General features: G+C 40.4%; 1 protein-coding gene across 6 annotated transcripts in view; it reads left to right on the top strand.

The window, feature by feature from the left end:
- Positions 1-20,352, top strand: part of ATE1 (arginyltransferase 1) — an 85,160-nt gene extending 64,808 nt beyond the window's left edge. For all 6 annotated transcript variants that reach the window (XM_068689049.1, XM_068689046.1, XM_068689047.1 and 3 more), the window contains one exon: positions 17,175-20,352. In XM_068689049.1, the coding sequence (XP_068545150.1) occupies positions 17,175-17,353 (179 nt within the window). In that variant the 3' untranslated portion in view covers positions 17,354-20,352. The remainder of the gene's footprint in view (positions 1-17,174) is intronic.
- Positions 20,353-27,145: the final 6,793 nt, after the last annotated feature.

Here is a 27,145-nt window from a genome sequence, read left to right as displayed (position 1 = left end):
GTGGAGGGCAGTGGTGGTGTTAAAGTTATTCTCGTTATGCTGGAGGAGAAGAAGTGCATTCATTGGAGCCCAGGAGTGACAATAAGACTACTGTGTTTGAAGGTGTTAACCCCATACAAGCGAAGGGACGTCATCATCTTCTTGATTCTGCGAAATTCCTGTGGGATACCACACATTCAGAAACGGCAGGGTATAAAACTCTGCATCATTATCAGCACAAAATGTCTCACTCCAGACACTACTGGAGCTGTGACTTACGTCCTGTGGTTTAAGGAAATTGAAACATAGCTACATGTTGAAGTGTGCAAGACCTGCTGAGAGCTTATAGCCATTTGAGGTTTCAAGAGTTGCTGGTTCTAAGGAAGCTATTTCTCAACAGTAAAATCAGTTTCCTTCTTATTTCTTTACTCTCTACAATAGTCAGCAATATGAGTTTAATTAAGTTACTGCGAATTACAAAAACAGCAATAGAAATGATGATGTGCTTTATTCCTCGTGAATAGCTTTCTATAACACAGCCTATAATTACGTCAGTTAAGTAGGTCGTGATTTATCAGCAGTGGGACTTCCTACTTAGAAACTCAGGGCACTAACCAGATCCAGTAAACAACTGGGAGAAATGGTGTGACTTGTGTTGTTGTCTGGGGCAATAAAACAGCCAGTGGAAATGGTCATCTTTTAATGTGATCTGCAATGTCAGAAAATTCTTGAAACACGACCTCATGCTAGTGTGTTCATCAAGTTTGGCAATTTTCAAACTCCTTTTCCCTCCCTTGAAAAAAAAGTTACCTAATAAATCTACCAATTGCAGGTTGTGAAAGTGCATTATGTTGACAAAAAGTAGTGAAAAATTTTCTAAAGCACCAGAAAATATTCATCAGCATTTACAGAGGATTCTGCCTGTTTTGCATTATGTGGTTGTCCTGTGCTTGAACATTTTCAAAGGGTTTTAGAGTGTATTGTTTTCCATCCCCTTCTCCTCTGACGTCTAATACTTTTGTTCTCTGTTGGAGAATGAAGAGAGGAGAGATGAACTAAACAAAGTTCTTAACTCTTTATACTACAGAGATAAGTCTAAAAAAATGTCTAACATTAAATAACCAAATAAAGCAACTGCAGACGCTGTAATAATTTTTTTTTCGTGTTACTATTTAGGGTGGCAAATCATGGGTGCCTGATGGCTGAAATAGATCCAACTCTTTACTTCTGGCCAGTGTAATGAGATTCAACCTTACTTAACCTCAGAACACTGCAGTCGTACAGAGAAAACGATGAGTTCTTGTGCCAGCAAGCTCTCAGATTTAATATTTAAACAAACTATGCTGGTAGTCATTTTATGTGCAGTTCATAACATGTATTAAAAAACATCAGTGACTTTAGGGAGAAAAAAAATGCATAGCAATGCTCCAACAGCATTCATGGGTAAAAGGTCACATTTGTCAAATATTCTTGCTTTTGTAATATTGGCAGAACTGGTAATTTACATGTTTTAAACAGAACAGATTTTTCATTTCTTTTGTCTGCTGAGTTTGAAAAATTCAGGAGACCTGGCATCATCTTATAAATGGCAGAGGTTTGCTGAGGTTCTGATGTGTTTATCATTAAGCAGCTACCAGTCCCTTACTTACAAATAAACCAGCAGTTAGTGAGGTGGGGTAGTAACAGAGAGTTTGGATAGTGATGAGTTCCAAAAATAGAGGTTATGCTAAACTGCATTTTCTTGAAGTGGTATATGGGTCCTTCTCTTTATGGTAAGGATTGAACGTATATGAAATGCATCTGTAAATGCAAACTGAGTTATGTTGAAGATAAAAGAACTGAATTAAAAGATTGCTCTGCAGAAAAGTACTCGTCAGTGACTTGGACATCAGTTGTGAAATACTGTCCAAAACTCAGCACATGACAGCATGCTGCTAAAGTATTCTTGGCCATGGTCAGTCTTTCACACTAGTCAACTGCCTCCTTGCAAAACAGGTCTTCATCGGTTTACTTCATTGTTCCTTTCACTAGCAGTTATGTCTATGAAGCAAATACACTTTGAAAAGAATTATAAATAATTTACTTGATATCTCAGCATAGTTTTATCCTTCTGACTTCTGTCTTTCTGATTCCAACCCACTGGCATCTTTTTTTTCTAACTTTTTTTTTTTTTTAACCCAAGTGAAAAAGCTGTGCTTGACCTGGGTCACAAGGCATGGCCTTGCTTGGAGCAGAAGGTTTGAGTAGTGCTGATCAAAGGGGATTTTAATTTGTTTTGTTTTGTTTTTATCTTGACAGGTTTGTTTGCTGAAGCTAATAATTGCCAAAGCTAATACTTATCTGTTCAACTTACTGTACATCTAATAGCGGAATTAAATTAAAATGTATATCAAATACTTTAATTAAAATTCAAGTCATTTCTCCAGTGTTGATACTTACATGATCAAGATCCAGATGTACATAGACTACTCTGTGTTGTCTGTGCAAATTCTTGGAGAGAAGATGCTTTCTGCTCTAGAGAGTGTAGTCTAACATGAAACACAAAGGATGCTAAAAGATGGTATTAGGAAATGGAGAAACAACTCTGATTGGTGTGGTAGATTAATCAAGCATCAACAGCCTAAGCTATATTATATTTTTGTAAATGCTATGAGGAAGGAGAGTTTTGAGGAGGGATCTAGGGAAATACATTTAGTTATCTTCTGGAGTTTGTGCAGAAATCTCTCCCAGCATGAGAGGTGTGGGAGAAATGAAGCAGGGAGTATGGGGAGATGCAAAGGAGCTTCCTTCGAGAAGAGAGAATACTGGTCTGAGGTGCCAGGTCCTGCAGTCAGTCAAAGGCAGAACTTACATTGCCAGCTGTTGATGACTGAACACGTGAGGTTGAAACAGACTGAAAAATATTTTCCTCTTCTTCAGAAGTACATCTTTCCCACATATTGTAGCTACTAACTCAATTTTTAACAGATTTACAGCATTGTTATTCTGCTGCACATAATAAGCTAGAGCACGAAAAGACAAACAACATTCCAAGTATTTAATAACTTCTGAATCCTCTTGATTACGCATCTTAACTCTGTTCCTTGCAAAAAACATTACTAATTTTATCGTAAATAAAACCTAGAATTCCTACCCAGAAGTCTGCAGGGTTGGGCGGTTGTGCAGAAGTGTATTTATTTTCAATATGTATTTGTATACAGAATGCTTTCACTAGAAAAATAATCTCTTGCAACTATTTCAATAACCCTGATTTTTCTAGCGCTATGTTTTTCAAAACACTCAATGTACAGCTTAGATGCCTTTCTTTGCTAATAAGAAGTGCTTATTTCAAACATGTTTTGCATTTGTTGCATCTGTGAACACAAACAGTTTGGTCATTTCTCATCAAGCACAGAGGCTGTTCAATTTGAAGATATATTTAGAAGTACATTGTGTTTGCGTGATGTTGTTCTTCCTCCTCCTCCCTCTCTTGGAGGCAAAGCCACGATCACATACTTGTACCCACAGGATGCTGTACCCCTGGGCTGCCAGCTGGGCACTCTGGTGGTTGGGGTCGGCAATTTATTGGTGTAGTGTCACGTCTTCAACGCCGGTCAGACAAAACCATTCAGATGACAGCACACGTTAATGTCTGCAAGGGTAGGGTAGTGCAGATTAATGTGTATGAGGATCAACGCGCTGAAGTTCTTGGGATCACGGAAATGTAGCCACAGAAATATCACAGATGGAAAGCCTTAAAAAAATTGTTTAGAACTGTGCAATCGTCTGATTTCGGGGGAAGTTGCTGCTCTGCTCTGAAACAACTGCTGTTTGTCAGCCTTTAAAGCTGTGGGGTTGTGTACTTTGGAGAGGTCTGAAAGCATTTCAGTAAATTCTATTAGATCGTTAAATTCTATTAGATCATTAATTAGTCTAAAGAACTAACTCTCCACTGTCTTATCACAGCTATAGGCAGTGAACATGAATTCTGTAACCAAGAAGAAGAAGGACACATGAATATCAAATTATCAATTATTTGTAGCAGCTCCTCTGAACGAGACAAGTTTATCTGTTTCTAATTAGTTTATAAACAACTGAAGTCATCAAACACATATTTCTAAATCCAGTGCAATCCTTGAGCAAATACAAGATACTTAAACAATGCAGGCAGTGCCAATAAGGTGTAGCCAGGCAAATTTTTTCACTCTTTTTTTATTATGTTTGGATTCAATTGAAATGACTGGCATGGGATTTTGGTCTAATATGCAGAAATACACTCAAGTGCTTCTGTAATAAAAAGGTAACGTTATTAACTTCATTAATTTGTGGGTCCTAAACAGCTGGCTCTGCAGCTTTGAAAATGTTTCAGGAACATTTGCACGCAGAGAGCACGGCACGAATTGGCCTGGGGAGGTTAGAGAGGATCAGCAGATCTGAAATGGATCATCACAACGCAATCAATTGCAAAGAAGGAAAGGTCTTTAAAATGGGATTTCATGTACAGTCACGATACAAAGCCCGTTTTGTGTTGTTTTAGCAACTCTCAAACTTTGCTAAATATTTGTTTTACAGTTTGCATGCAGTGATCTGCTAAATGTATCCGCCTCTGACACACTGCATGCAGCAGAGTCAAGCAGGCACCTCGGGAAGCACCGGCATCTGGCTTCTTGTGCAACTCATGAAACCCGTAGGTTGTGCTGAAAAATTCCCCAAAATAAATTTAATCCAAAATTACTGTCAGGGAGATTGTGTAATGAAGAGATATATTTTTAAGTGATGTAATTTTCTGAGGACTTTGCTTGAAAAGTAGATGCATACTGGCATGTTTCTCCACTGCTCAGAACCAACGTGTTTGATGGTTGCTTGCTCAAGATGCCCTTTCCTGCTCAGGGTTCACCATTTTACTGTTGTAACGTTTGGTTCTCTAGCAGAATAATTCTGCTCTTGTCTGTGACTGGACCCAGGACTGAGCTCATTCAGAGGGGATGTGGGGAGGGCGAGGATGCTGAGCCTTGTAGGCATCACTTTCCCTTCTCTAGAAGGTGTTAGAAACACAAGAGCAGAAATTAAAAATGAAATAAAGTGAGGCTCGGTAGACGGATCGTGCGGATTTATTTCAAGCAGAGGATAACCAGCATATGGGGTTAGTTTCAAAATGTGATAAAAGTTAAAAAGCTGTAATTAGGCCCAGATAGGGAGCAGCTGTGGCAGGGACACCACAGGCATGTGCTGCAGCCCGGCTCGCCGCACGCCACCAGCCAGCTCCTTCCAGGGTCAGCCCTCGTGTAACGCTCCCCGGTGCCTCCCAGCGTGTTTACTCGTGCTCTGGTAACATCATCCCGACGTAGCATATGGAGCTTTAGGCAACATAATTGATTCCATGTTTTAATTAATTTAGCCGGTAAATTGATTGCTGTAATCTGATTTACTTGGCTGATAAGCTACTGCCAATTGCTGCAGTTTTGCCCGTTTCACGGAAAAGCTTGCATTTGTAATTTTCAGCTTGACTTTTCTGTTTGTTTTTTTTTTAATTATTTTCTTTTAACTCGTTCTCAAATAGCAACTTAATGAGGACTTTGCCCTTTGTTTGAAAAATTCTCTTCCCGCTCCCTGCCATTTTCACTTCAATACAGTTCAGCTATTTTAATAAATAGCTTTTAACTCTTATGCCCTTTCAAAAATTTTCCTATTTCCATCCTGTTGTTTGGAGCTGCAACTCCTGAAAGCGTAATCCTGTAAGTCTTTGTCTTTTGTACTCTCTTATTCCTCTGCTTCTGCTGTTGTTGCAAGCCTGCAGCTCACTGCTGCATTTTGTTGTGAGGCTCGAAACATCATTAAAACCCATGAGTGAGAGTCAAGGGGAGCCTGGCTGAAAGTGTTGGGCGCTGCAGCTGGAAGGGAAACCTTTTTGTGGCAGTCTCAACTCCTCATTGGTTTCCCTTCACTATCAGCTGGCTTGGGGGCAGCCCCATGGGAGGGCTTTGCTTCAGAAAAAGAAGTAAAGCTGCCAAAATGTTTTATTCTTGCTTAAACGCGATGAAAATAAGTAGATGGAAATGTTTACAAAATAGACTGGGGGAAAAAAAGCATACAGGACGGCTAAAATTCCCTTTATTTTAATTAATTTAAGATTTCTAACTCAGCCACATAAAAAGTTTTTAACTCTACTGAAGCAAAGTTGTAATTCAGAGTCGTGATGGTGAAGTTACAAAGTGTGGTTCCTGGATTTTATTGTGCAATGCAAAAATGATTCAGTAAGATATGAAATGAAGCAACAGCTCTGTCTCTCTTGTTAGCCCTTGTAAAATTGATTTGACATTAACAATGAAGTCTAAAACACTTATGTCAGAAGTGTAAGCCAGCTTTGCCGTGCTTGGAAGCTGCAGAAATGCAGATATTTGGAAGGACAGTCATGAGTTGCCCTCCCTCGCACAGGCAGTAAGGTCACTCTGTCCTTTTAGGCACTGCTCATGCTACAAACCTTAGACTGCTTAGCATTGTTTTGTGGTTAGAAAATCACTGCGTACAGCGGGGTTGAGTATTTGGCAGTTTTTGGTAAATCTTAGAAAGTTAGAAGGTATTTTAGTTAAAGTACATTTTCATTTCAACTGTTATTTTGCGTTTCTGCTTTTAAAAACTGCAGTAACTTGAAAAATGTTTTCTTACACAAAGTTCAGGAAATGGATGGAATAATCTGCTCTCTTTGAAACATCAGCATACTCACTAGTTTTACAGTTCTACCAGAGTTAGTAACAAGCTGAGCATTCTGCATTTGTCCAGGAAAAGTGCCTGTTGATGTTTTTCATGAGGAATGATGGAATATTTCATTCACCCCTAATGTAAAGTGTGTACGTAGCAGTTGGTTTCCATCCCTCATTTTTCTGTTTAGGATTCATCCCTAACTGAGTATTCTCGAGCTTTAGTTCACAGACACAGAGGCATGATAATGTCTCTCCCAGCAGCACCTGAGTTACTTGCTGTGATGTTCTTGAGTTTGACAGGTACCTAGCCTAAGGAAACTGGTAAGATACCTACGCAGTTGTAGTTCCCTAATAGCAAGGAAAATAAAGAAAAAGCAGTTTCCAAGGACTGGTTTGGATTTTCGGTTTTGTCTCTAAAGAGAAACGAGCAGCTCCAAACACCGAGCTGTGCTCAGAGTCACTCGGGTGCTTTGAGGAACAGCCAAAGGCAGCTGATGAAGGTTCTGAGAGCCTGGTGCAGGATTAAGCTTGGTCCATCTCATCGGTGCTAACCCAGAGCACGTACACCTTCCTAGATCCCAGCCTGATCAGTCACGCATTGGGAATGCCTCCAGAGTCCAGCAGAAATGCGCTGAGGCATGAAGGAGCCTGGATCCTGCAGGCTCACAGCGTCTGGGGAGGGCCACGCAGGGCCATGTGCCCAACGAGCAGCTCACGGTGCTTGTTAGCTCAGGCTCCCGTCACGCAGCGGTGACGCTAATGCTTCCAGATTGCAGATAGGGTTGAGTTACTGCTTTTAAAAGCTGGCTCTACCTACTAGTTCTGCTTCTGGTCTTTGTACGCATGGGGCGTTTCAACTGAACGCATAATTAAAGGTTGCCTGCAGGACCTCAAAATGTATTTAAAACAGGCAGAAGTAGAAAGGAAAGCATACCCAGTGTGCAGTTAACGTCCTTGTCAACTCACATTCTCGTTCCTCAGATCTGAAGCCATCAAGAATAGCATCATGTCCAGAGATACAACTTCAGTAGACTTGATTAGTTCATTTTTGTCTTCTGGAGAAGCATCTAAAAGTGCAGTACTGTCTTGACATACTCTCCATAACATCTTAAAATCTTGACTTTGGGAGCAAACTGGATGCTGTTCTTGGGTAGAAAGCTGTTCAGTGTCATTTAGCTACCATTTTCCCAAGGTACTGCTAGTTTCCTTTGCAGTGCATCCCTGAAAGGCAAGTCCTTGGTGAATTATCAGTATTGTTTAAATCTAGCCCTTTGGTAGCTGTTTCTCTGTCACAATATTTCAGGGTAATAAACTGAAGTGGATTAGAATAATCATATTATGTGAGAGCTCCTCAGAAATAAACCTGGAAATGTGTACTTCTTGTTTTATGCGCATCTCTCTCAAATGTTTCCAGAACAGTGAGCTGTACTTGAATTTTAGTGTTGTTAATATCCCAATATATTCAAAGGATTGCATTTGCAGGTAGGCAGAAACCATTGCAGGTTGCTGTGAATTACGGCTGCAAACTCGCAGTACTGCTCTGAATTGCTGCGTTCACAGGAAATGTTTTCCATTGGCCCCCATTCATGTTTACTACTAGAATAATAAGAGTCAAAACACAATGAGTTATTGTTTCCGCATGGCACAGCGGGGTTAGCAGAGTTTGAATGCATTTGTCAAGTGATTAGTCTGCTTGCTTCTAAAAGTTGAATTGCAAATCATAAACCAGTTGTATGATTTCAGGCACAAAGCCCAGCGGCCTTTGTTTGTAAGATGTCTTTAAGATTTACCCTCAAAACTTCCTGTTTTTACCCATTCTAAGGCTCTGCTTCTGTCATCGTTTTGTAAAGAATCATTGATAATATTTTGATCAGATGCATTTTGCCCCTTAGAAACATTATCTTTTTGAACAGTGATTTCAGAAGTTCCTTATTTTTTATTTTTATTTTTTTAGAGTAACTGAACAGCAAAGGGCTGGCTGATCGAGAATATCCTGAACTTTTTACTGTACTTCCTTTGTGACTTGTGCTTTCTGGTTTTAATTAGGAATTCTTTTCATTGATTTTTTTTTTGTAATGCTTCATTTTAACTGTACTCTTGTTTTCATCTGAGTTGGTGTTTTCATACCCCAAGGCATACTGGTCTTAATGTGTCTTGATGTGTGAAGAAGCAATATGAGGAGAAGCACATTTCAGCTTAGAGTTGTACATAAACACTAGCATTAATGCAAATTGCTTATCTCGTCACTCTATATTGCCTGTTTCGGGTTTTTGGATGACTTCCCATGTTTTGCTGGTCAAGAAAAAAAAAAGAAATAATGGTTTAAAAGAAGTAAGAAAGTATTTTGAATTCAAAGATCAGATACATTAGACTTCTGACCGATGTGATTTTTATTTCTGGTAATTAATACCTCTTATTTCAGTTGTAACATTTGAAAGTTTAATTTGTCTTCTCCTTTTAGAGTTTCTTTGTTTTAAAGTCATTGGTCGTGAACCTGAAGAGGTCACGTAAACCAGGCATAGCATTTCTTTTAAAAGAAATTCAACAAGTCTTTAGTTATTCTCAAACAAATGAACATTGATGTTGTGTTTCCAGTAAGGGGTGGATGTCTCTTTTGATCATTTTTGTACCTAGCTTGAAAGCTTGGATGTCGTGAAGCTTTTTTTTTTTTTTAAACTCTTTATAAATTTATTTTTAAGGCTGTTAGCGTATCTTTCCTTGTTTTGAAAAATGGGAATACTGTGTTCATCTTTAAAACTGATGCAAGTCCTGACTGCTTCCAAATTTAAAATTAAAATCCCCAGCAACTTGAAACAAAAGAACAAACATAGCCTTTGGGCTGTCTGTCTGAAAATACAGCAGTTGTCCACTGTTAATCTTTGTATGTTTCTTCCGTGGATTTAATCTTTAGAGGTAAAATGGTTTTTCAATTTCTATTATTTAAGCAAAATGGAAACAAATATATAATGTTAGTCATCTGCCTGGGAGTTTCCTTCTAAGACAGCTTTTGCAGTAAATCACAGGATTCATGGCGCAGTTTTAAATTTCACTTTCTCCCACTGTTCCTTCCTGCTACAGAGCAAATAAAGTCTGGATGCCCGGTGTAAGGATGGATGCAGAAGCACTAAAAGAACACGAGGGAGGGCACGGAGGTCCTCGCTGCGTAGGGCAGTCTTTGAGGCACCCAACGTGCTTTGGATGCTGCTCCTCGTTTCTCCCAGCAATTAACGGGCATGTCCCAGAAGGTGTTATCGACCAGGGTTGTACTGGTGGCCAATGCCTTGCACAGAGTTTGGTATTAGAAATAAGTCTTTTGTGACTTATTTTGTGACTTAAGTGAACTGCAGGCAGCAGGCAAAGATTAAAGCCCATCTGAAAACAAAGGCCAGGTTGTGGATAAAAACCTGGTGTTGTCTTCACGGGCAGTTTTTAGAGCTCCTCCTCTCCGCCATGCTCTTGCCTTGAGGCATGTTAGATAAGGTCATGTTTAGTCTCCAGAACAAGATTTTTTTAGCTGCTGTTTTATTTCAGTTTTGCAGATTTTTCCGGGTTTTCTAATTTAATACTTCTACAGTGCAAGCAAAGAGAAATGTGGGGACTTCTAGATCTCGGCTGTTACTCATGAGACGTGAACAATGAGTTTCTTTTTCCAGAGTAGCTGAAAAAAACTTTGCTAAATGGAGAGCATTTCCAAGTTGCTTTGCCTTTTAAATTTATGGTGCGCCTCAGGCACATGTATAAGTAACAACAGAAAACTGGTATATTTAGTTTCTGGGTTATGTCCTACTCTGAACCACCAGCCTGTGCAAGTGAAACACTGGTAGATGCCTGCAATATCCTCCTGTAACCTCCAACAAACCTCTCCAACAAGATGACAACAGCTAAAAAAAATAAATAAATACAAACAGTATCATTGGAGAAAGAGGTGTTTTGATGGCCAAATGCTTTCTTTTTTCCAAGGATTTTAATCAGCATTTAAGGAAACTGAAAGTTATAAACAGAAACAGCGTTGCTTCAGAGTTTAGCAGGAGTGCCACGCTTCGTTTTTGAATTAGAAATACCAGACCTCAGTAAGGTTTCTTACTAATCCTAAATCCATTATGTACAAAAAATGTAAAAAATATCTTCCTGTGATTATTGCTTTTTATTAAAATGTTGGCAGACAGCCTACTTTATTTTTTTCCTATTTAAAAAAAAAAAAAGCCCATGTATTTGTCACTTAATTTTAATGATTTCTTCACTCACTTCCCCAGAATTGGAAAAATGTACTTTGAAGGAAACGTGAACTTGCTTCCATTTCTATGCCATTGACAAATTTAAAGATTTCATAAACGTGAGAAAGGTATTCAAGGGGATATGGGAAGAGGTAGAGCTGGCAGGCACATGTCATGGGTGGCTCTCAACTGATCCGCGTTTGCTGCTCTTCGTTCAGGAAACGTCATCGTCATAGCTTGTGATCTGGCCACAAGTGTTGTGCCTGACTTTGAGATGTATTTGGAAAGAGTTCTGTATTGTCAAAAAGTCAGATATTTGCATTCAGACAATTTGATGCAGTGGTTGTTTTTTTCTCACCAGACACCGGTTTTAAACAGCACTTTCCTCCTCCTGCTGCTCCTGCCAGATACAGAAAAAGAATGCTTTTAGGACCTGAGTGATCACTGCCCTCCTTAAATCAATATTGATCAAAACCAGCTTGAATTAAGTCAGCCACCGCTGAAAAGTTGATTTAGTAACAGCCTGCTACAAAAACCTTTGAACCGTAGCACTCTTCGTTGGGATGTTGGCTTCCAGCCTGCTCCGAGCTGCAGCAGGCGGTTGCAGAGCTCGCTCTGCCATTCTCCCTTCTTCTGCTTTGCACGTGCTTGCCCGGAGAGGCATCGTGGGCTTGCTGACCAGATGTAGCTACTCCACCTTGTAGTAGGTAATAATAATAAATATTAATGCACGCGGACAAGAAAAATACTCGGATTTCAGCTTCCCACAATAACTTCGTAAAAATATGAATAAATTCCTACGTCGTAAGAAAAAATGTCAGAAATGAAAATTTGAATGAGTGTAAGTGCACACTGATGCCTGCTTAGCTTCTGTTGGGAATAAAAATGGTAAAATAATAACTCCTGCTGATTTTATGCGGGTATTTCAGCAGGAATAAACGCACGTCAGCATTTGGAAATCACATCTTGGGTTTGGGAAGGGGCTTGCAGCGTGTTGAGGTTGGTTGGGGTTGTGTAAGGAAATAAAAAATTAATAGTGTAGTGGTGCGTTATACTTCTGTCCTTGTTCTTTCTGGTCTCTTGAGTACAGCAGCATTTTTTGGGCTGGTTGATGGATGGGGCTGCCTTTGGACATCGCTGCTGTTGCTGTTCACTCGTTACTTGGTGTTGCTTTGCAAGGTGTCCGTGCTTTTGGCAGAGGTGTGTTTGTGTGTGGGCAGCTGGGCCGAGAAATCCTGCCAAAATCTGCCCGACATCTGCCAAGGCAACACTTGACAGAGCTGGTCTTTAGATTATTCCTATTTCTTGCTTTGATTTTTACTGATGTTTCATTTTTTACTGATATTAGGGAGCTTTGTTTGTCAGGGAAGTCCTCCACTTATTGCTACTTATTTAAAGAAGTCTTGTCAGGCACGTGCATCAATTTTCCCTGCTAAAAATTCACTGTGACTTTTTGGCTTGCAAAAAGGTCATTTTTAGCCCAGACTTTTGGGTGTGTGGTGTTGCTGGGACAGTTGATTAGTGACCATTCCCTGGCATCCTTAGGCTGTGCGCTGTTATCAGGCCTTGCCGTGCCCTGTGGCACTTCTGCTGCTGCCCTTTGCTCGAAGGCAGCAGTTTTGGTGAAGGGAAATCCGAAGCAGACCTGACTTGTGTCCTTCCCCAGCATCTCAGCCCATTCATAATTGCTGAGTAGAGATGTAATGTATGCAGAGCACAGGTATGAATTTAATGCGTTGAGTAGCGATATGGGGGTGTGGTGAGAAGAATTTTAACAGCTATTTGCATCTATGGCATCACGGTTGGGCTGTACATGAAACCACTCCTGTATTCAAATTTCATTAGACAAATGCTTCATAAATAATTTGGTGTTTTAGGACTCTGGGGGAGGAGACGGAGAAGTGGCAGTTAATTTATTTAGCAAGAATTCAGATGGAATTTTAGGTTGGAGATTTACAGGATGATTCTTCTTATAGGCTTAAAAACCAATGTTCCTCTGCCTTTTAAAATGTTAAGCTTTTCAGTTTAATTCTCATTAAATTACACTGGATACCTTACAGAGAAGAAAGAAAAGACTTCGAATCATTCAGTGCATAAAAAAATGTAATAGCTCTTCTTATGTTCATTCAGATGTTTTTATTGAGGATACTTAAAATTTGTAAGCTATTTGGGGAAAAAAAAAAAAAAGATTTAAATTGTTGCTGTGACCTGATGGAAGCCTCCTGAAAATTGTTGTAAATCAGTGCAAAAACATAGCTGAGAAACATCACTAGAGGAAGATTGCTGCGTTTTTCAGACGTGATGTAGAAACACGAGACATCTTTAAATAAATAAAAATAAAATACAGGTAGCAGTGTTAAATGGGTATAGTGTACTTACTGAGGTGCCTAAATCTCTTGTATTGAGGCCGAGGTATCTATTTTGGCCACTGCTGGAGATGGGATATGTACCTAAATGGCTCTTTGCCCTGGAGAAGCATAGCCTGTAAGTATGGCCTAGGTCTTAGGCTCATGGTTGGCATCCACAGTTGCTCGCTTTCCTAAAATGATTTGTGCTTTCAGTCTACAGGACTGATTGTCTGAAGTTTGGAATTTTATGTAATAAGTAACTACTGGCACAACGGTATCAATAGGTGTAACTGAATTATGGAGTAAAACAGTGTATGTTTTATATATAAAGTGACGGTATCTCTTCTGAAAACTATAATTAATCAACAACTCTGTGAGAAGATCATCTTCACAAATACAAGGGCAAGGGCCCAAGAGTTCAAATGGATGTTAACAGTGTTGTGCCTCCTTCTAGTGCTATTGCTCATTTATAACAGTCTTCGTTAGCAGAACTCCTTCCCCCAAATCCAATCTTCCCAAATGGGAAAGATGAGGTGTTTCCAGACCCGTGATTTTATCTGGTTTGAGGTTTATATAAGTTAATGCATGGACTGCTTGTGAGGAGAAGCAGAGGTTAGGGAGGGACTCAGGAGATATAAAATAAGAAAGTGTGAGATGGAAAAAAACTGACTTTTTTTTTTTTAGCTTTTAGTGGTAACAGTATTGCATACAGTACTTGCAATAATGATTAAAGTTGCCCCAACATGGTTTCACTATCTGATCAGTCTGGGTCCCTCAGGAAACAGATGTCTCTAGCTGAAACTGCTTCAATAAAGCCCAGAAATAATACTTGTTAATAGAGGTGTTTTTCTTCTTCTCTTACCCTTACTCTGCTATCCCAGCACTGGTCACACAGGGAAGCTATGTAAGTTTGTAGGACCAGACACACCTGGGTTTGAAGCTTTCCTGATGCTCAACTTCAGTTATTACAGAGTCTCTGTTTGTGTAGTCTCTATTTATGCACAGCACTTACTGTCTTTAGCTTAAAAGATGTCTGAAGCATTCATATTACAGTGACTTTTCAAGGTATTTGGGATTTTCTTGATTAATGTGGGAGGGCCTTCTCCTGCCTGCGGGGCTGTGCTGTGAAACCGTGCCACGGTCCAAGAAAGGCTTGGTCTACAGCAGGGCTTGGCAAGCCCCGCTTCAGAAAGTGCTTGGCTGCAGTGTTTAACAAATTTGCTAGAACCCGGGTAGTAATAACTGTTTAATATAGCTGTAGAGCTAGTGCTAGCGTGGGTCCAATTCCAGGGAGGATAATGCACCGACTGTGCTTGATGTCATGAGTAAAAGTAGACTAAGTGTGTAAAAACACACGCCGAACAACAAAAACAAAGTTCAGCTGAGCCAGTGAGGCTATAGGGAAATTCAAGGTACAGTAGCTTTAGTTACTGTAAGAAACTGAAGCTGGGGCCAGGAGCACTTAGGAGCCAAAAGATGAACTCATCCAGAGTATCAGGCTTCAGTATTATTTAAAAGCAGCGAGCATCAACAGTGAGTAGTGAGCAGCCCTGAAAGTGCTTTTGGCACGAGGCTCTTTATGACGGCTGGGCTTGGCGGGCGTCCAGTGCAGGACACAAACTCCCAGTCAGCCTGGAGGTGCTGTAAATATAAACTTTCCAATTGAAGAAGTTAAAATAACTTCACGGTTGTGTCACCTCCAGAAGCTAAGCTTGCGAGTGGTGCTTTGGTGCAGTTTCAGAAAGATGGAGGATGTAATAGAAGAGGCAGTAGGGCTGGTAGTAAAAGCAGCCTGTTGGGATATCAGGAAGGCATTGGCCACACATCAAAAACCTGGTGGATTTCAAAGAGGGAGAGAAAGCCAGAGCAAAGGGCTTTTGACTTGGGTGTTTTATCTAAAGCAATTGCCAACAATAATTAGTGGAGAATGCAATCTTAGCAAGTCCTATTCAGAGTTGCTTCCTTCAAACCACTTCTTCGTAGCTAGGTTTTAAAAAAGACATTGTACTTTCATGTTGGGAATCAAAACACAGATAAAAGAAATGAAGTCATTCTCAACTTTGTAAAACAGCCTTCATTAAGTTTCACATACTAAATTCAGGCAATCAGCAGAAAAATGTTTATAAGGCATTGCTGTGGATGAATAGGGATAGGTCCTTGAGAGTGCCTCGCAACACAAAGCATTTAATGACCTCCTTTGTCTTTATTGAAGCAGAAAGAAGACCCAAAAGGGAGTGTTAAGCTTTTCTGTACTAAGGGTTACATCTGAATAGAGATTTGTAAAATAAATCTCTTAGTATTCTTCCAGACAATTTGTTTAGCTTACCTGTGCAAGTCCAAAGATTACTTACATGTGAAAAACAGGTGAGCGCTGTTCTTCAGCCTTTAATAAGCTTCAGGTATGTAAAACAAGGCAAGACAGAACCTGGTGACCAATTCGCTTCCCAGAACTGGTGTCTTCCTACCCTCTGTACTTTGGATCTGGTGCCACTTGTGAAACTTGCTGAAAAACTTCCACCTCTTTTTGTCCTCTTATAAATAAAGACTACTTTTGCCCATGAAGTAGCCGCTGATTTCCACAGCAGTTGGGTTGATTTTGAGTTGGCTGATGAGAATGGTGGAGGGTGGGTACCACTCAGGTCCAGCCGAGGGAGCCTTAAATGATTAAACCTAAATGAAACAAGTACATGAACATACAAAATGTTTTAATTTAATTTAGGTCAGAGATTGATGCAATATTCAAAGCTACACAGTTACACTTACCTGTGCCGTCTCTTCAGCAGAATAATGTCCTGATGCCAAAAGGATGGAATTTCTGAGTAGGTTATGTACCCAGATGTTGACTTCTAGCGTCTCTTCTCTGTTGTTATTTGAATTTATATAGCTCTCTTCTCAAAATCCTATTTCAGCTTCTGTGTTTCTCTTCACTGGTGGCTAAGTAAACCTGAAGTTCAGTCAAGTCCTAAGACTTTTACCAGTATTTTGCAATAATGTTAATTTATCCCACAGCTGCCCCAGGCATGTGGCATTCTTTCTCACTTTCTTTAAAGAGTTTTCTAGCACGGTGGAGCCAATTTTTGGACATGCAGCTGCTATATAAAGTTGCTATTCAGTAAAAGTAGCATCAGTGGAATTCATAAAAATCGGGAAACTTTACCTTGTTCAACACTGCTCTGAAGTGTATGGCCGGTTAAATGAAGTCACGGGGGTTCTGTAGGCTGGGTAATGGGATTCAGTGTTGGTGTGCTATCTGAAAGCTTAAGGGATTGTGTCAAGCCGGCACTGCTGCCTCTGTGCATGGGCCTGCAGAGCTCAGGGGTCAGACATGAGCAAGGGCATGGGCTCAGCCTCATTCCACTGGAGAAACTCAGAAACCAGTGCGAATGAGGAAAAAAGGGGGGTTGGCGTGGGGATTTAACCTTGGAAGATAGGAAGATAGTTTATTGCCTTATGCTTACCTAAGGCAAAAAGTGTAGACCTTTTTTTTTTTTTATCCATTTTCCTACATCACGGAAAAGGAGTGCTTTGTGCTGGTGGTTTTTGTAAACTGTGATTAAATGCAAATATGGCAACAAGAAGTCTTTTCTGGTCAGTTGTGTTTGAAATTATTTCCCAGATAGAGTTTCACTTCTGGCATTGGTCTTGTGAATTTTAAAGCACAGCAGTAGAGGTACTTTCAGAAATGCTCTACATCACCTATAGAAATGGGTGGTGCTTGATTTATGTTTTCACACATCACAAATACAGTTACTTTGCAAGCTATGTTTTATTTTCAACCATAATTCAAGCAAACAGATCTGCAGATCAGCTCTGCTTCCATCTGCTATTCATCTGTAGATTAGTTTTATTACTTCAGATAGTTTTCATTATGCATATTGAAGTTAGTTGCATAAATTAAGATCATACGGACAATATATGTAACCAATTTTTATTTTCTCTGATTCTCTTTGCAGTTGATGAAGGTCGTGTTAAGGAACTGGGCAGAGTCCGAGTACTTCACAAGAGAACCATAATGCCTTACAGTGTGTATAAGAAGAGGAGGAAGGGGCCAAGCGATGAAGCCAGCGTCCAGCAATATGCAAGTTTGGTTGGACAGACCTGTTCAGAAAGAATGCTGTTGTTCAGGAGTTGAAAAATCATTGAATGACATTTCGATGGCACTACCATTTATTGCACTGCCACTGGGTGATTTGTAACATAGTTGTGTGTTGGTATGCCTACTAAAATTGCAGTATGAAATACAGGTATATATCTAGGCATGTGTGAGTACATGGTACTGTGTTTTAAGGCAAACTCCAATAAAATTTTTGACAATACAGCAAGGCTTTAGCAATATAAGCTTAGAAATACATGCTTGTAATACCTTTTAATTAAGTAGTTCTAGCCTTTCTTTGCATTTTGAATAATTCTAAGTATCTAAGCAAAATGAAAAACAGGTGTCTTTTTTTCTAGGGACAAAGGTTGACTAAATCTAGATTAACAATAATTAAATTACAGATGTTTTCAAATAGCAGCTTGGGTATCTATTATTTAAAATTGCCATGAAATTTGTGCTCGCGTTTGTGTGCTCCTAAACTATTGCAAGAGAACTGAAAGGTGCCGTTACTTTCCAGTGTGAAATCTGGCATGGTTTAATTATACTTCCAACAATGTATTTAAAAACAGGAAACATTTTCACTGCACATTCTTCATTTGTTTGATAGAGTAGGTTAGCATCAGAGATCCTAGTGAATGTGGCAATTTCTAGTAGATTCTTAGTGGCAGGGGATGCAGTGCTTTGGAAAACTTTCCCCTTGAGAGACGAAACAGAATAGCTGCACTATAAATTTACCAAAGATATGCCAAGGGTTTTGTGGTGTTTTTTGGTTGGTTGTCTTTTTTGTGTTTGTTTGTTTGGGTTCCTTTGTTTTGATATAAGCCTTAGCATTTATCTAAAAAGAGTGGATATTTTAATGCACATCATTAATGTGAAATGGAGTTTGGGAGATTTATCCTATAGCTCTTGAGTGCACATTTCAGAGCTATGCTAAAAATGATTGAGGTACCACTGCGTTTTTTTTTGTTGCAATTTTTTCTGCAGATTTGTGTGGGGAGACTTGCATATCATATTTCTAGGTCCTAGTGCCTGTTTTGTTTATGCTGCAGTGGCTCTCAGGTTAACATCTTTAATAACATTTTACTAAATATTCCTATTGGAAACAGAGAAAATTGCAATGCTTTATCAAAGCACTTTATTACCAATGTATTCATGTTGTCATTAGTCTGTGTCTATATCAGATCATACAAGTTATAGGAATTTGGGGAAATAACATGGTTGTATGTTCTGTAATGTATTACAACATCATAACAATCCCACTGTGCTTATAATTTACTTATCTTCTCGGGTAACAGGAGCCAGTATTTACCTTGAATCAACTTGAAGTTTTCCTGTTAACCTCTGAAGAAGATTCTTATTCAAGAATGTATCTGCACGTTTTACTTTTCCCCCAGAAAGAAATCAAATTCAACTTTAGTCTCTGAAGGTTACAACGTGTACAGCCATGTGCTTGATTTCATTTTAAACACTTGGCCAGTATCAGTAGTCATTGATTTTTAGGTGGAATAGCTGCAAGAATTTTGAGATTCAAGTGTGTTGCAGATTTAACTTTAACTTTTTTTTTTTCCGTGTCAGTTTGATCTCTGTAAATTACTGGTATTGAGTGCAGGTTCACCAGTAATTTTAGGCAGTAATGTCTTTTATTAATTGGTATGTACTGTATTGAGCTACTCCCACTCTGCAACAAAATTGGTTATTTGTGTCAGCATCGTATCTGGCAAGCGCGTGCCTGTTACCTGGAACTGCAAGGTTTCTGTATGCTGCACTGTCTGGTTTGTCCGTGTCTTACCTAACCCTCCTGCCACGGGAGAACCACTAGCCACTGTTTATGACCATTATTAGAAGTTGTTCCTTTCTGTGGAGAAAATACCTCTCGCCTGGCGTGTCGGAACAGCGTAACAGTTTCTGTCTCTACAATGTGTTGAAATGTGCTGATGCCCACACAACTTAAAAACAAAACAAAGGAGAAACCTTTATATGTGATACAAAATCAGGTAAAAGGCACAGAATTTTTCCAGCATTACTTTGAATATCCAGAAGAAAATCAAATGGCCTCGATGTGCTCCTGTTGAGCCTACAAGGTAAAGTTCCTGTTGAATTACGAGGGAGCAGACTTGTGTTAACTCCCAGGGTTCAGAAGAGCTCTGTCCTTTGTGCTCAGTATTTTTTACTGATTTGCCTTCTACATGCATAATAGACTTTTTTCTCATAATCTTTTTCTCTTGTGGAGCTTTTGAGAGCTACAACTAAAGAAAAGTGAGATAGGTGTAAAACCAGAAGTGGAGAACAGCTTGAAGCTGTTGTTGGTGTGACAACAGGTAAATGACCATTTCCTGTGAAGTCTGAACCGGTGCTTTCACTCCCCAACCTCCACTGGAACTGCGCTGCTGCAACAGGGTGGGCTTTTGATCCTTACTGAGCTCAAATTTAAAAAACAAGAGTCAAAACTGAGATGAATTCAAAAATTGAGCTCATCTGATCCAGCGTACTGAGATCTAATTTGCTCCTTTGGTGTTATCTTAGAAAGAAATCATTGCAGTGTTTTTCAGGACTGATTATTCCACCCCTATTTCAGAAGAGGCATAGAGCCCTCAGGATGAAGTTCTCTGTTTTGTCATCGACTTCAGTGGAGCTAAAAATTCACCACTATTTTAATTTTATTTAATAAGATGTCACTGAGAATTATTGAAGTTAGAGATATTTAATTTAGTATAAAATATTTTATAATTTTTCTTGAGTGTAATTAGCTTGTGAGAGTTAATCTCCAAAGTAAATTTGCCTTGTTCTATTATCTGTTGCTAAATGAGCATAGAATGGTGGCAAGAAAATGCAGAGCTGTGACCGATGCTAAAAAATACCATGTTTTATTTTAATTGGAAATAAACGGGGAGCTTATGCATTTCCAGCATCAACAAATTTCAGTAAATGCAAAAGAACTCGCATGTTGAGTTTGTAATTGCTTTTCAGCAGGCCTGTTTGACTTGTGAGTATAGAAAATAAAGTTGTTTCTAGTCTCTGTGAATTATTATAAAGAATTAATAGCTTTGAGTGTGAATTCTGTCTTGCTTCTTAGGAACTGATTATCCCGGTTGTTGACAAGCGTCCAGTGAACAGCAAAACTGGAGGAGTCAGAGCAGCAGTGACTGGAAGGTATATGGATCACTTAAAAACATATAACCATATTTTAGATCTTTATTTTAGTTCTAGCTAGAGAGTGTATTTAAGATTTTACTTGTCTGCATTGAAACAGCAGCTCTCAGTTTTCTCTGAGTGGAATAAAATGAAGCGTTAGGCTTTTCACAAACGCGGGGTAGGTAGGACTACTTATTTTAATGAGCCTGTACCATTTCCAGTGGGCTGAAAGAAACAAAACAAAAACTTCCCCTGAACTACGCAGCCAAACAAGCAACGCAGAAGTCTGGATTACGTGCTGCTCTCCCCAAAGGTAACCGAATGCTGATTTGTTTTCCTTCTGGCTGGGGAGGAATTCCAGCTAATTCCGGATTCCCAAATTAGACTTTCATCAAAGCTCAGTGCCACCATGGCTTACATTTGGGTCAATGATCCAGTGCGTGATGTGTTACAAGGGCCTGCCCCCCAAATTGTGTTCCTGGGAACGATTACTTCTCATTGTTCGTTCAGGGTGCCTACACCCACGACTCTTTTTGAAGCTGTGTCAATGTTTTGCCAGTTCTGAAGCTGCAGCCTGATGACGCACTCCTCTGGCTGTGTATTTCTGAATTTCTCCTCTTTCTGCCCATCCCAGATAATCCTTCAGACGCGTATTATGGGCTCTCCCCATCGGTCTTTCCCTCTCCACTCCCTCCCAAGCCTTCCCAAGCTTTAATGTTTCTTCTAACTCATTTGGTCCCAGTCCTGTTTCAGGAAGAGAAAAGCCTGCACTCGGAAGGATGCAGGCAGGACTTAGGACAGAAATCTTCACCACATTTCAGGGAAATGATCGGTTTCCAGAAGCATCACAGCCACGTATCTTACCCACTGTCTTTAGACAGCTGGACCTTCAGAGCCTCTTGCTTATGATGTCACTTACTGAGCATACAAAAAGCCAGATTTCGTTTCCACTTGCCAAATAATTTGTTTTCTTAAGTGAGTTGAAGCAGTGGAGGCTTTCCAAGCCCTGACTGGCTGTCCTCAGGAGGTGGTTAGCTCTGCTCCTCTGCCAGCCGGGGACTCGCCCGAGGAAGGTGCTGCAGAGAAAGCCCCGAGGAGCGGCTGGTGCTGAGCCCCGGTGGCACCGAAAAGGTGGCTGCTGGTCAGAGGAGAGCTAGCAGGTAAATAACCCTGTGATTGGCCTTTAGGCACGAGACGGATTTTAGTCTCACTGGAGAAATGAAATGCACTGCAGGAAACAAATGGTATAAATAACCCCACATCATCTCAGCAGGAGCTGCTAACCAAAGGAGGAGACCAGGCAGGGCGACTGCCAGTTCCCCCTTCTGTAGGGGCTTCTGAGAACCACGGTGACTCAGTGCCCGGCTATACACACGCTTATTAAACACGAGGCTTAATGAACAGAGCTGCTGAAGTATGAATGAAATGTGAGCTATGTTGTGTATGCCAAAATACGTTGTTTACAGGACGCAGATGTGCAGCCCTAACGCTCGCTGCTACTAAGCTAAACCAGGTGGTAGCTGTGGTCAGCGGGTTGCTAAATAAAAAAAACTCTGAATTAATTTGTTACATGCATTTTATAGCACGCTTTTAAAGCTCATCTCGGTAGAGATTTGTTTGCTAACAGTATTAAAATAAACAGGAAGGTAAATATAAGAAATTAACTTAAAAGCTAAGTATAGCATATGTTAATTCTATCAATATGAATAGGAAACAACTCTGGAAACCAGCAGTTAGTGACCTTCCCAGGTAAATCAAGTGACATTGAGCTAATAGCTCCAAAGCTTTCTGGCTGTGTTCGTGGTTGTGTTACACCATTTTGATGTTTATGCATTTACTTACAATAACTATTCCCATCAGATTTTTGTGCTTCTCATCACTTATTGCCACTTGGTTTCCGACTCGTAATACCCGTGTTTGCCAGCAGTCCTGCTGGGCGGTGGCTCTCAGGACAAAGGCAGGCGTTAGGAAGTCCATAAAGTCGTGAGAAGAGAGCAGAGCCCACAGGGACAGTCAGTTTGCAACCTCTGTGCTGCCGAAAAAGCAGGATTTATTTATTATTTAGTCTGTTGCAGACTTTAAAATGTGTGTCAGGTTTCTTTCATTTCCCTTTCTCTGTGACATTTGCCTGTCATTGTCCAGGGAGAATCAACAGAGCAGTGCAGAATAGTAAGAACAAACACAGTAAGGTCAGTGTACCGCATTTAAAGCAAAAAAGCTCTAGTTAAGGACTGAAATTGCACAAATTCTGTTGAAATTCCCCCTCTGTGTCTACATAGGAGCAGGAAAGTGGATGTTTAAAAGTCCTGTTGCTCCTCCCTTCGGCTCAGCTCCAGGCCAGGGCAGGGGAGGAGGACGGTTTGCAGTTCCCTAAGTTCCTTGGGGGGAGTTCTTGCTGGGACTAGTAGCCTCGTCACTGAAAGCTTTTAATGCCAGGTGTGCAGTTTTCATAATTCTGGTTGCACGTAAACTTGTTCATTTTGTCTTGCTGACTGTGAAGAAAATCACTTCAGTTCCTCCGCAACAGCTCTAGAGATTTTAGAAGACTGCTGCCAACTCAACCTTTGCTTTTTCTCTGAACTATCCCCTGCCAGTTACCTCCACCTGTGCAACAGGCATATTTTCTAGATATTTTATGGAGCCTTCTTAATTATTTCCCCCTCCTCCACAATTTTTTTTTGTTAGTTTGGTGCCCTACTGCCAGCTCCTCCAGCAATCAGTAATTACTCCAGTGCTTTACACCAGTCAGTAAATGTTGCTTTTTCAAAATACCAATAGTCACCGTGCTGATTTTTCTGTTCAGCACAAATTTGTATTTCCTGTTAATCTGCCACACTTCAGTTAAATGTGGCAAAGACCCCAACCGAACAGTAGCAGCAAACATCATTTTTCTCTCCTTAAAGGATCCCAGCCTGCAGCCACCAGAGGGCATGTTCCAGCTTGCGAAGTTCATCACACACCGATGGTATTTCTTGTCTGAGCATCTGAATTTTCTGTCTTTTATTAGTAACATCTCATTCTGAGCTTAATTTTCTACTCTGCTCTAATTGTGACACATTGGAGAAAAAGATTCAGGTGGGCTTGAGAAATTTAAATGAGGTACAGACTTTCAGAAATAGTTTTTAATCATTATTTTAAAACTAAATATTATAGATTTTGTAACATAGGCTTCATTAGAGAAGCTGTACTGTGAATATATTACTGGAACTAAGATCCATGGAACACGTAAGGTGGGCCCAGCTGGCAGTTACATCTCTTGAAATGTTTTTGGATACTATTCTAGACCAAGTAAGTACCTTGCTTTTCCTTTCCATGTTGGAGTTTCATTGATCAACTTCCATCAAGCTGTGTGCAGTGAGAGCATTAATAACGTCTCATATACTGTTTGTTGCATGCATTTTGACAGCAGCTCTGTGTTTCTCAGTGGGATTGCATCAACTAAATCAGTGCATCCCAGGAAGAAAGTGCTAGCTCCAAAAATGAACAGTGTGCTCGCATTTTCTGGTGCAAGACAGACGTGTCTTGCACTCAGCCACAACTTGCTTACCAGTTGCATTTTCAGCTATTAATATCTTCTCTGTGTCCTTGCTAATGCCCTCTTCTCAGAAGCCAACTGATTTTTCAAGTCAAACACAATGTTATTTAAGGGAAAAAAAAAAAAAAGATTACTGCTTAGTTCACACTGACTCCAAAATCCACACACTCAAAAATCTCATAATTGTCCATAGAGGTTTTGGCAAGTTTTCTGAGGCACTGATTGTGAAAGCAAGAACAAATTTTCATTATTTTTCATCCTTCTCCTTATGCCTCCTTTGTTTTTAGGCTAAGTTGCTTTCATGTCAGAATTTCTTTCTCACCTATACAGGGAATAAAATCTTGTCAAAATAAGGTTTCTATTAACACAGCGAACCCAGAGGTCAAGAGACTGCGACGCTGTTCTTTATTGCCAAGGGCATTGTAACCCATTTGTTTTGTGAATATGATACTGGTCTCCGTTGCTCAAGTTTAAAGCAAAGACACATCAGTTGAAAAAACAGAGTTCCAAATTTGAAGTTATTTATTATTCTTCATACAAATAAATTATTCTGGTGCCCAGAAAGTTGGAGGACTGAGCTTGCGTGTGTCCCAAGTTGTGCTTAACCTCATCCCTTAGATTTTGGCAATGAACAAAAGCCCGGATGCAAATACTCCTTCCTCAATGGGCAACAAAGGGTAGAGTTAGACTCGAGGACAGTGTTATGAAATTTTCTAAGTTTTAGAAACCAGAGCTGGTTATTTACTCTCTCACAGTGTTTGGCAACCTATATAAAAGAGAACATAGCCGAAGCTCAGGCACCTCAGCAAAATTAGCATTGCCAACTCACTGGCAACCCCAGCAGTGAGCTCAGAGATCCCAAACCAGGCAACCTTCTGCAAATTCAGGAGTTGAGCTGCTGCTGACCAACCTGAAACCCACCGACGTGCATAACCCACGGGTGCAGTTTCTGTAGAGGGGCTTTCCTCCATCGATGTGCAGCAAGCTGAAGGAGGACCTGGGATTCAGGGAAATGTTGTGCCCCCCTCACTGTGCCTCTTCCCAGGGGACCATTAGGCACGCCATAGCCTGTGGGAGGTAAAGGACTTCTCCCTTGCTGGCCTTTCCAATCAGCACTTTTGGTTACTGTATATTTTTATACCTTTCTTGCTTTTTTAGCATCTTGGGGAGCTTGTATACTTTCTGGTAACTTCTATAGCCTGTTCCCTTTGTCTCCTAGAAGTGCTTTTACGCAGAGGCATTATTATTCTCATGGGAAATGGGGACAGTCCATGGCACTGTGTGACAGCAGGATTGCTGTCGCTTCTGGTTTTTCATTTGGAGGCTGTCAGAGCATTGCAGCCAGGAATGAATTAGCAGAGTCCTACCGAGTTGTAATTAGGGGCTACGTGAGACAATGCCTGCGCAGCTAAAATAACCGTGGCGGCAGTCTGACAAAACTGTGCAACAGTTTAAGGCTAGAGGTGAGAAGTGCACCTGTATTCAGCTGGGCATTTGCGTGGGTAAAAGGTAGCTCCCCCGGGAAACGGGCAGCAAAGGCTCTGCAATGACGCTGTGCCCTTGCTAACGTGCTATGAAGTCTTCAGCTCCTGCAGTTTGATGCCAACAACTCCAGTTTAAGACGTGGTGAACCCCCCAGTCTCATCACTGATGCTTTTCACTCCAAATCAGTGTCTTCAGGTGGTGACCCTTTAAATCCTCCCATATCCGTGGGCCTGCTTAACCAAGGGGCTGGTCTAGGAACTCCAGTGCAGTGCGATGAAGCTGGGGCTTGTGCATCTTCTGTTGCACTGTTTAAAATATATTAAATCCATACTTTTTATTTACTGCCTTGCATTGTAAAAATATTTTCCATAATGGGAATAGGCTGAGCTGTCCTAGCAGAAACCCGCTTTACCAAAAGGAGTACCAAGTACACTTCCTATGCTTGCATTTTTTTTTTCAGTTTTCACAGGTGATCTTCCATTCACATCCCTCTTGTTGCGTTTTGATGTTGTTTTCCCAGTGTCCCGAGTTTTACTTCTGCACATCTGAGCTTCTTTTATTCCTATAGACTCTTTAGAAACTGATACGTCCACGTGTAGCTAGTAATTCAAAGCTTATTTAGTCAAGCAGTGTGTTCTTCATTACTACCTTGCAAAGTGACCTCTTAGGAAACAAAGACCGCGTTGACATTTACAGTTAATAATCTATTGATTTATGGTAGAAAACAAAAGCAATCAACGGGAGAGCTGTAATTGTTTCATTAAGTCCTATGAGCAGCACGTTGTACATTGATCCAAAATGTCTCGGAGCTGCAGCTTTACAATGTCATGACTCTCCCTGTGGGCACCTTATTTTTCAATTTGCTGGCACTTCAAAGTGCTTTGGCAGTCTCACAATATCCCATCAGTTTGAATCGTGATTGTGGGGCAGGTAGGCTACTGTAAAACTCCGACAACTGAGTAGGGAAGGGTTTTGTACCCTCGTGTGGTTGTTGAGACCTTGTGTGGTTGTTGACTCCACTTACAAAAGTAAGGTCAGGAAAACCAAACGTGTAAAATATCTTGCGCTGTGTCCACAATCCAGTTAGTTTATATCCCCAATTTATGATTCAGAAATAGGGAAGAAAGCATTGTGGCTAGTTTTGCTGGATTTAAGAGATGCTCTTTTGGCTGCTAACAGGGCAGAGGACCATTCTGATCTCTCACACCTTTAGTGGGGGAAACTGCCTTGATGCATTAAAACTCCCATCTTTTCACTTTGGAAAATGCCCCAACTGTTCTGCATTGAGACAAGAATATGTCTAGTGAGGACTTTAGGACTCAGGTCTCCTTCTGCTCTGTTAATTTTCTGTCCGGAGTTGACACTGCAGAAGAAGACAGGCATTTCTCACTGATGTTGTAGCACTATCTGGCCTTCAGCAGGGCTGCAGTCTCTTCTGAACAGGTTCCTCCTTACTCTGCATCCAGCAGAAGTGCCGTCATGGTTTTGAAAGCCAACAGTCTGTCCTCATTAGAGGTCCTTTATCACTAGTTCTGTGCTGTAGGAGTTGAATGTTTAATAAAAAGTTTGATTCTGACGTAACAAGAAAGAGGTTTTCCAACTCCTGCTCCAGCCAGCATCAGGAATCCTTTTCAAACCTCCCTGTACCATTGTGCGTTGGCATATTTTATCATAGG

The sequence above is a fragment of the Anas acuta genome, chromosome 7, assembly GCF_963932015.1.
Source record: "Anas acuta chromosome 7, bAnaAcu1.1, whole genome shotgun sequence".
In the NCBI taxonomy this organism is placed as follows: Eukaryota; Metazoa; Chordata; class Aves; order Anseriformes; family Anatidae; genus Anas; species Anas acuta.
Note: the sequence above shows the minus strand (reverse complement) of the source record. Positions and strands in the feature narration are given on the sequence as shown.